This window comes from Xenia sp. Carnegie-2017, unplaced genomic scaffold (assembly GCF_021976095.1).
Source record: "Xenia sp. Carnegie-2017 unplaced genomic scaffold, XeniaSp_v1 HiC_scaffold_30, whole genome shotgun sequence".
NCBI classification, from domain to species: Eukaryota; Metazoa; Cnidaria; class Anthozoa; order Malacalcyonacea; family Xeniidae; genus Xenia; species Xenia sp. Carnegie-2017.
This window is the reverse complement of record NW_025813494.1, coordinates 321,247-330,251: the sequence shown is the minus strand read 5'-3', so window position 1 is coordinate 330,251 and position 9,005 is coordinate 321,247. Positions and strand designations below refer to the sequence as shown.

Below are 9,005 nucleotides of genomic sequence, written 5' to 3'. Positions count from 1 at the left end.
ATTTCACGAGCAATTTGTAATATTATGTTTTATTCGTTCATATTTACGCTTTTATTAGGTGGTTCGTAATCGTAATACAGCAAAATCTCAAGATTTGTTATTTGCAACCAGAGCAGATAGTAGATACAATTACAAACAGCTTTATTTTGAGATTATTGATTCCATTAAAGGCATGTCAAGGTATTAATCAGTTCGAGTTTTTAGACCTTGTAAATCCTAAACTATTTACTACATGGAAGGGCATTGTTCGACAGGAGAAGATCAATCTTCTTAAACATAAGTATAGTCCTCTTTTTGACATCCAAACTTTGGAGAGTCAACTTTCCTTCATTTACAACGACAAGGACTTTCACAAAGAGTGCAGTAATGAGGTTCTTAAATACATCTTCAAATTTAATCTCCAGTCGAGTTTAGGTCAAGTGGTAAATTTGTTAAAATTGAATGGTGTGTTGGCAGTGGCAAGTGCTTCAGTAGAGAGGTCGTTTTCTTGCTTAAAAGGGTAAAAGCTATTTAAGAAATAGAATGGGTCAAGGTCGGCTTAGCTCTTTGTGTAGAATATCTATTCACAAAGATATCATTGAAAAGAAAGAGGAATCAGAGGTGTTGCATAACGAGGTGGTTGAAAATTTGTAGAAAAACCCAGGAGGCTGGCCTTTCTTTATAAATGATGAGTATAGTATGTGTTTTGATATTTGTTCGTATAATACATGGTACTTCATTGAGAAAATTAAGCATAACTTTAAAGAATAAAGCTATCCCTGTCTACTTGCCCCAATCTAAACAAGTTTAAAACAACACGCTAATGCTAAGAAAAATCTCTCTCTATGCACTTTAGAAGTGTCGTATACTATATTATTTTTGTGCTAATACAAATTTCTTCTGTTTATGAGGGCAGTGATGAGTAAATTATGTTTTAGGGGACAATTGTCTCCGTAACGTTTCTCTGAGCAACCTTAGTACCTTTTAACTAGTTGCAGTTTCAACGATTGCCACATTAAGATGCAGCTAACAAAAATGGGTTTTATAAATTATTGTGGACAACAAATAATTCGCCTCGAAATCGCAGGAAATGCTGTTTCCAAGGCTCTGGATTTAAAATTTTCCGGGGAACCATGCCCCGACCCCCTATAATAGCTCCGGCGCGAGATGGATTGGCGAGAGTGACTATTTTTCCTAGCTACGCCACTGTGAGGATCATCACTCTAGGATGGTTATGAATCGCCACTGCAGTTGGTCTAAAATTGCTGAATACTCTTTCCAGCATCTCCACGTTGCGTGTATTTTGTACTTCTTTCTAATATATGAATTTGCTTTATGAAAATGTCGACATATGTAATTGAATCTGTATTTATTCTTCATCGTTCGTAGAATAACAATAACATCACTACGGCGACAATCGTAGCCAGCATTTTGGTAATGCTATGCAAATTTTTGGTGCCAATGTTTATTGATTTTTGCATTTTGCATTGATTTTCATTGATGTATGTTTTCAATAAATTATGACATATGCTAAATTTGGGACTGCTTGGCCTTGACCGATGGGGCGCCCCCAACAATCCAGGGCCTTTAGGTCTTAAACTAAAGTTGCTGAACTAAATGAGCGCTGCGCCCCTACAGGAATAGGCACTGCGCCCCTAACTGCGCTCCCTCCGTAAAAAGTACAATACTGACGGAGAACGACGTGAAAGGGTCGATACCGAGATAGAAGGAGATGCTCAGAGTAAATCCAGTTTAATGCTTTAATAGCGACTATCTCGAACGATTGCAATCATGTTAAATGGAACATATAATTTGCTTGAAGTCAGAAAGCCACTTTTCCACGCCCATGCAATGTAAGTATTCATTTTTAGAAAATTATATTTCAGCAGGGTGGCATGTTGGGATTAAATAAATGATGATCATTGAAATCCAGCATCCTTAGATACATAAAATATTTTCAAAACTCTAAAAAATTTAATTGATCTGCTAAATGTTTACTACTCAAAAACTGTTGAATGTTGATCAGGTCTTGATGAATGAAGTGGTTTAACATTTGCCATGACTTGTCTTGCATAATCGGAGTTGTGGAGGCCAGCCTGACGCAACGCAAGTTCTACTTATGGCGAGGATCGAAATAATCTGAAACAAGACAAACATTTCATTTCTTATACGCAACAACACGCATATTAAAACAAAATTGTATAACTTATGATGTCAGTGAGCAAAGTCTCACCTGGTTTGTATTGAATGTATTTAATGTGAATAAAGGTTTCTGTAAATCCACTTCTTCTTGTTGTAAGTCGTTAACTTTCTTTGTGTGACATCGCGACGCCTAAACAAAATACAGGAATATGTAAAGTTAAATAAACGTTGTTGATGAGACGAAAATTACTTAAATGAAGTCATGAAGACGACTGTCAACTTTAGGACCGTAGAACTTCATACATATTTTCTCTAAAGATATAGAAGAAAAGAAGATACTCCAATTATAAGTACTAGCTCGATACAAACACTTCAATTGCACGAAATCTGGATACTGTTTTTTATTTTTCTGTTTGTTTGAAAATATTTTAATGGTCGCCAAGCTACAGATAAAATTGAACTATCCATGAAATTAAGACCACATTTTCATTCTCGTGCAACTGATTTGTGTAGTTCCTAAAAACCGAATTCTTAAACACAAAAGAAATATATTTACTTCGATCAGGCTATCTTGCTTCACACTAAATCCAGTGAGAACACCAACATCGATAATTGACATTCCTGCGCTTTCATCAACAGTCAAAACCTGTAGAAATGTAGTTTTACACATCTGGTAAAATAAAAGAATGTATAACAGCTTCCTACCAAAAAGTTAAAACATTTTACATTTTACATTTTACATTTTACGTTCTCGAGCTGTGAATAAATAAGCCCTTACCTGGATCATAATAGGGACACAGAAACTAATTTTCAAAAGCGCTCAAACAGCTCCTCGCTATTATTTGAGTGTCAAAAGCAACAAATACTCAAACACATCGACAAATATGTATAACAAATTCAACTGAAACATACAAATGAATGTAGTATGAAAGTAAAATACCTTTTCAGCATTTAATCCATCAAATAGTTCAAAGTCCACACAAATACAAGGAAAAATAAACGCAAATATCAATGTATTGAAGAAATTGTGTTGTTTCTCATTTGTTGACCAGAAAATAGTCGTATGTCACTCGTATGTACTCGTATGTTACTCGTATGTAATTTGTATGTTACTGTATGTACTGTATGTCACTCGTATGTACTCGTTTGTTACTCGTATGTACTCGTATGTACTGTATGTACTCGTATGTTACTTGTTTGTTACCAATGACTTATACCCAAGATCATTGGTACTAGATCATTGTTTGTTACTCGTATGTACTCGTATGTACTCGTATGTTACTCGTATGTACTTGTATGTTACTCGTATGTACTCGTATGTCACTCGTATGTACTCGTTTGTTACTCGTATGTACTCGTATGTACTCGTGCGGTGTTTTAGTCACGATCGATATTGACAATCTGCTTCAGCATGCAAACCACAAACGTTTCAAATTCTCCTGGGTTGAATATCCAAAATATGTTACAAAATTCTAGTCAACAACCTCAACAAAACCAACATTGGTTGAACCTCTTTTCTGTTCCTGAAAGCATGGATGGACGCAAACAAGACATAGGTACGGTGGCTCCATTAGGGACACGTTCATTCTATAGAAAATCGTGCTTTCATTTTGTAAATTAATTGATTCAATAATAAAAGACAGTTTGCCTTACAAAAAGTAGTCGTTCCGTAGAAAAATATTACATGTTCCGTAGAAAATTGTTGCATGTTCCGTAGAAAATTGTTGAATGTTCCGTAGAAAATTGTTGCATGTTCCAGAAAAATTGTTGCATGTTCCAGAAAAAATGTTACATGTTCCGTAGAAAATGTTACATGTTCTGTAGAAAATTGTTGCATGTTCCGTAGAAAATTAAAACATTGCGCGCGCATATACTTTATATTCTAAGATACATAAGTTTAACGTTTGATCAAACATGGCGGCTTGTCGACTGTGCAATGTAAACATTTTATGCCATGCAACTTCTGTCCTTATTGCGGCTGTAGAGTTACAGGTATGATGACGATTGATTGTATAATTTGAAAGAAAATACCACTCAGACAATTTCTCTATTCTTTTGTAGCCGAAAGAGACATTATAGAGAACTATTTTAATTATGGATATAAATATAATATCATAATTAGCCTACTAAAGAATGAGAATGGTATTGAAATGGATTTACGGACTCTAAAGCGCAGACTTAAATCTTACAATTTAACCAGAAGGCAAACAGTTCCGGAGGACCTTGTGCGCGAAATTATTTGGAATGAGATGCAAGGTCCTGGATGCTTGGCTGGTTATCGGAAGATGTGGCACATACTTAAATTAAAGCATCACATACATGTACCCCGAAAACTGGTGGAATGTATTTTAAAGGAACTAGATCCAGAGGCATGTGCTTTGAGAAAGCAAAAAAAACTAAAAAGGCGTAACTATTTATCATATGGACCTAATCAGTGCTGGCACATTGATGGTAAGTAACAATTTTTATCGTTTCGGTTTTCATTAACTTTCTATCTGTTATCATCATTGCGTTCATTGTTATCTACTTTTTATTTCCACATGTAGGATATGATAAGCTGAAGCCATTTGGATTCCCTGTGCATGGTGCAATAGATGGTTTCAGCAGGAAAGTTCTTTGGTTAGAAGTTACACGGTCAAATAATTTACCAGAGAGTGTGGCTAAATTTTATTTTGAGGCAGTAAGAAAAAATAAGGCATGTCCTTTGCAGACTCGTAGTGACTGTGGAACAGAGAATGGGATCATTGCAGCAGCTCAATGCTACTTTCGATCACTTGACAATGCACCATTTTGTGGTAGTCAAGCTCATGCATTTGGTACATCTCCATCAAACCAAAGAATTGAGAATTGGTGGTCACATTTTAGAAAAACATGTTCAAGTTGGTGGGTTCAATTTTTCAAAGATCTTTGTGAGGAAAAACAGTTAAATTTAAATGATGATTTCACTAAAGAATGTTTGTGGTTTTGTTTTAATGGTGTCTTGCAAAATTCATTTAATGATTGTCAGGTTTATTGGAATACTCACTATATTCGGCAATCTCGCCATGAAACTGTTGCTGGAGTTCCAAATGTTTTATATGCAATGCCCGAGGAGTATGGGGCTTTTGATTGCCAAGTGAGTTACTGAAGAGAAATTGCAAATAGCTGAGATGCAATGCTGCCATAATGAATTGTTGTATGATAATACTTTTCAAGATTATTTCCATTACTTGGTTGAGTTGCAAAGATTACAATATCCTGAAAACTATCAGGAAGCATCAGAATTATTTGCACTGCTAATGCAAAATAATGTTTGTGTTATCTAACAAAAATTTTAAGTTGTCTTAACATTAAAAACGTTTTAAGAGAGAAATGTCCTTGAAATATATAATTGATACTGTATTCTTTAAATGAAGCAAAACCAGAACTTTCTGCAAGTGTAGCATCCATTAAATCTTCAAATTGCTTTAAATCATCAATATGAACTGGGAGTGTTAAGCTTGTAGCACAGGTAGAGGCTGTTGGTCTGCATCTACAACCAGCTTTGCATCCATGCTTGAATTTCACAGTGATGGTTTTTTCCATGCCAAGTGGGGTCACTGTTTCAAATCCAGTTATAAATTTGTACAATGCAGACAAAGAATTTGTAGCTCCTTGAAAAACAATACAAAAAGTAGAATGAAGCAAATCATTGGATAAGTGAATCAATCAACTCCTTTAAAATTATTCAGGAAAATTTTCCAGACTTAAAGAACTATTGGAACAATAAGAGCATCTCAAGATTGCAAAATATATAAATGCCTTGATTACATTACTGAAAAATTACATTTTATATCCACTACTTGCAACAAACTTCAGCAGCTTTAGCAATCAATATCCTCCCTGGTATGTTCCCTGGTCCATGCAATGCTCATTAATCACTATGTATACCTGTTTTAGCTTCAAGAGCTTGAATATAATCACAAAAAAACTTGTGAATAATGATTTCTAATAACTTTTGGTTGCTCCCTTCAGGACTGCATTCTATCAAAATGTGATCTAGAATATGATCAGCTGTCACTGAAAACTTTTGTGCTCCATTAATGGTAAATAATGGTTCCATAACATTTCTGTTTTGTTAACTCAGTCAAAACCCCACAAGACCAGATATTAATTGGTCAATAATGGCTAGAGTTTTGACACACACTTATCAAGAGACCTGAAATATGAAATAAAAAATATTAATTTGCCTAGCTGCCATCTTTACATTATGGAATTTACCTAATTATCTTGTCGCTTGTTTCTCTTGACTCCTTAGATGGAATACCACAATAACCAATTACTTGCAAAACATTCATCGTCAAGTCTTCTTCCAGAAATGCAACCAATCATCATCTGCACGACTTGATCTGAAAATTTCTTATTCAGAAATATTCACTTTAATACACAAACGAGATGCAGGTTATAAGCAATTTTCAAAGATTACCTTTTCAACAGTTATTTTAATTGTGTCATCCTTTAACTGTTCACACCAGTTGTGTGCATGTACGATATTCCATGCACTATGTAATTGTACACTTGTGAAGAAAACAAACAGGGAGCTGGTCCTCCTTGAACAATTGACGCAGCAATAATTTCTCCTGCAACTTTGAATTCTTCATTGGCCAAGGCTTGTACATTCACTACTGGAAATCCTGTTTCGTTGAACAGCTTCCTCTGTATATAGTTGAGGCATTCTGTGCAAAAAAATGTTATTACAATACTCCAATAAATTAATTTTCTATCATTGCAAGTGTTGTACCTATTTATTCAATATCTTTAGACATTAAAACACTTGTATACTATTTCAAAACTGTTACTGTTATTTACTTAACATTTAGTTAATCTTACCTGTAAAAAATTCACGTCTTGGGCCACCTGTATCTATGGCTGGTTCTCCGGCAAATGACACTTTCAGAATACCTTCTGACTTAAAATACTTCTTCAGTCGTGCATCCATATAGTCTTTAAATGCATAACGCCTTCGAATAGTTATTCTGTTGACTAATGTCATCTTTAAATTGCTCTTTAAATCTTCAACAACTTGTTGCACAGTTTCCAACTTATCAGTCACACTTTTAGCTTTTTCACTGAATAAGTTTCCCTCCACAATCTGAATTTCACAGTCTTGGTCATCAGATTCACATTCACCAACAGTATCTATATATGTCTCAGCACAAAGATCGGCATGAACTTCAATTTCATTGCGAGGAAAATGCATCAAACATGTTGGACACTGGTGAGTTGTGACCAAGTATTTTTCAATGCTGCCTGACGTCTGTTGCAATGACAATTTAGGTTGAGATGAACATGGGATGTTTGGTGCTGTCAAAGACGTTGTTGACTCCGAAGTAGTTGCATGTTTTGGTGATGGTAACTCTTGAGTTCCTAAGTTGCTATTGTCAACATTACAATTAAATGGAACAAACAAAAGCTCTTCGTCTGAATGATTGTCTTCATTGTAACAAGAACAATGTTCAAAATCATCTTCCGGACATAACCAGAAGTAAATTTTACAATAAGGTTTTAGTAGGTCTCGTTTGTATTCTCCAAGGGTGAAAGGTGTGTTACTACCTGGTAAATCTTTAACAAGAGTCATATCTTGATAGAGAATAACATAAGTATCATCTCTGTCAAATTGTTTAAAGTGCCTTGCATGCTTCTCAACTGCCTTTTCGAGCAATACCTTGGCATTGTCGTCTTCATTAAATAATACAGGACTAGTTCTTCCTTTGATTTTTTTCAATCTACCATCTTCAACACTTTCTCTAACCACACCAACTTGCACTTTCACTTCTTGTGCTAACCTAGCTTTTTTATTTGCTGTTGAAATGCTCCTCTTTTTTGTTTTAGAAATTGAGAATTTAGAGCATCTATCTTGTTCTTTTTGTTTTCGAAATTCATGAAGGGTCATAGGACGTAAGTCACGAGGCATACTGTCATTAAAAATGATGGAAGTTGAGCCACTTGCTGGAGGGCTTTGATTGTTAGATGTGCCAGAGTTGTTATAAGACTGGATAATGTTATTACACTGCACAAGGGAATATAACGTTAATAAAAGAGTTAATTTTACATGAATTCATTTCTTATTCTTTAATCTTTTTTATAAAGTTGAAAAATTCTTTATTCCAAAGTCTATTCATTTTAATTTACAGAGACTGGGATATCAATTAATAGTTTTATAAAATATTTTCAATTAATTTACAAAATAAGCATTTTGAATTAAATATTATCTTGAATTACCTTTTTTTGCAACCGAATGGCCACAATTATGACAAAAACTTCCCCCTTGTAATATTTTAGTACCACAATTTTGGCAATACATTATACATATACAAAATACATATAAAATTCCTTTGCTACAAAAGAATAGAGAAATTGTCTGAGTGATATTTTCTTTCAAATTATACAATCAATCGTCATCATACCTGTAACTCTACAGCCGCAATAAGGACAGAAGTTGCATGGCATAAAAATGTTTACATTGCACAGTCGACAAGTCGCCATGTTTGATCAAATGACATTAAACTTCATGTATCTTAGAATATAAAGTATATGCGCGCGCAATGTTTTTAATTTTCTACGGAACATGCAACAATTTTCTACAGAACATGTACCTATGTACGGTACCAGTAGACATGTACGGTACAGTGGTACAGTGGTACAGTGACGTAGCCAGCCTTTGAATGTTTATAGTTAAAACTCATAGTACGATGTAAAGACAGTGACGTAGCCAGCCTTTGAATGTTTATAGCAAAGTCATAGTACGATGTAAAGACAGTGACGTAGCCAGCCTTTGAATGTTTTAGAAAGTCATCGTACGATGTAAAGAGAGTGACGTAGCCAGCCTTTGAATGTTTATAGTTAAAGTCATAGTACGATGTAAA

The 9,005-nt window shown here is 34.7% G+C and overlaps 1 protein-coding gene and 1 long non-coding RNA gene across 2 annotated transcripts; one reads left to right on the top strand and one right to left on the bottom strand.

The window, feature by feature from the left end:
• The first annotated feature begins 4,080 nt into the window (after positions 1 to 4,080).
• LOC124455245 lies at positions 4,081 to 5,248 on the top strand. The gene is made up of 3 exons (XM_047005936.1): positions 4,081 to 4,113; positions 4,183 to 4,572; positions 4,668 to 5,248. Exons 2-3 carry the CDS (start codon positions 4,272 to 4,274, stop codon positions 5,246 to 5,248), a joined length of 882 nt encoding a protein of 293 aa, XP_046861892.1. The 5' UTR covers positions 4,081 to 4,113; positions 4,183 to 4,271.
• A 2,431-nt stretch (positions 5,249 to 7,679) lies between these two features.
• Positions 7,680 to 8,610, bottom strand: LOC124455176. Its single transcript, XR_006951747.1, has 3 exons — positions 8,547 to 8,610; positions 8,362 to 8,477; positions 7,680 to 8,149 (listed from the first exon to the last, which is right to left on the bottom strand). It is a non-coding gene; the product is annotated as an uncharacterized LOC124455176 (long non-coding RNA).
• Positions 8,611 to 9,005: the final 395 nt, after the last annotated feature.

Excerpts from the sequence above, each read along its gene's own strand:
- LOC124455245 (XM_047005936.1), top strand. The coding sequence starts at position 4,272 with ATGGATTTACGGACTCTAAAGCGCAGACTTAAATCTTACAATTTAACC. Across the intron at positions 4,573-4,667 it reads TCAGTGCTGGCACATTGATG|GATATGATAAGCTGAAGCCA; the intron begins GTAAGTAACAAT and ends TTCCACATGTAG.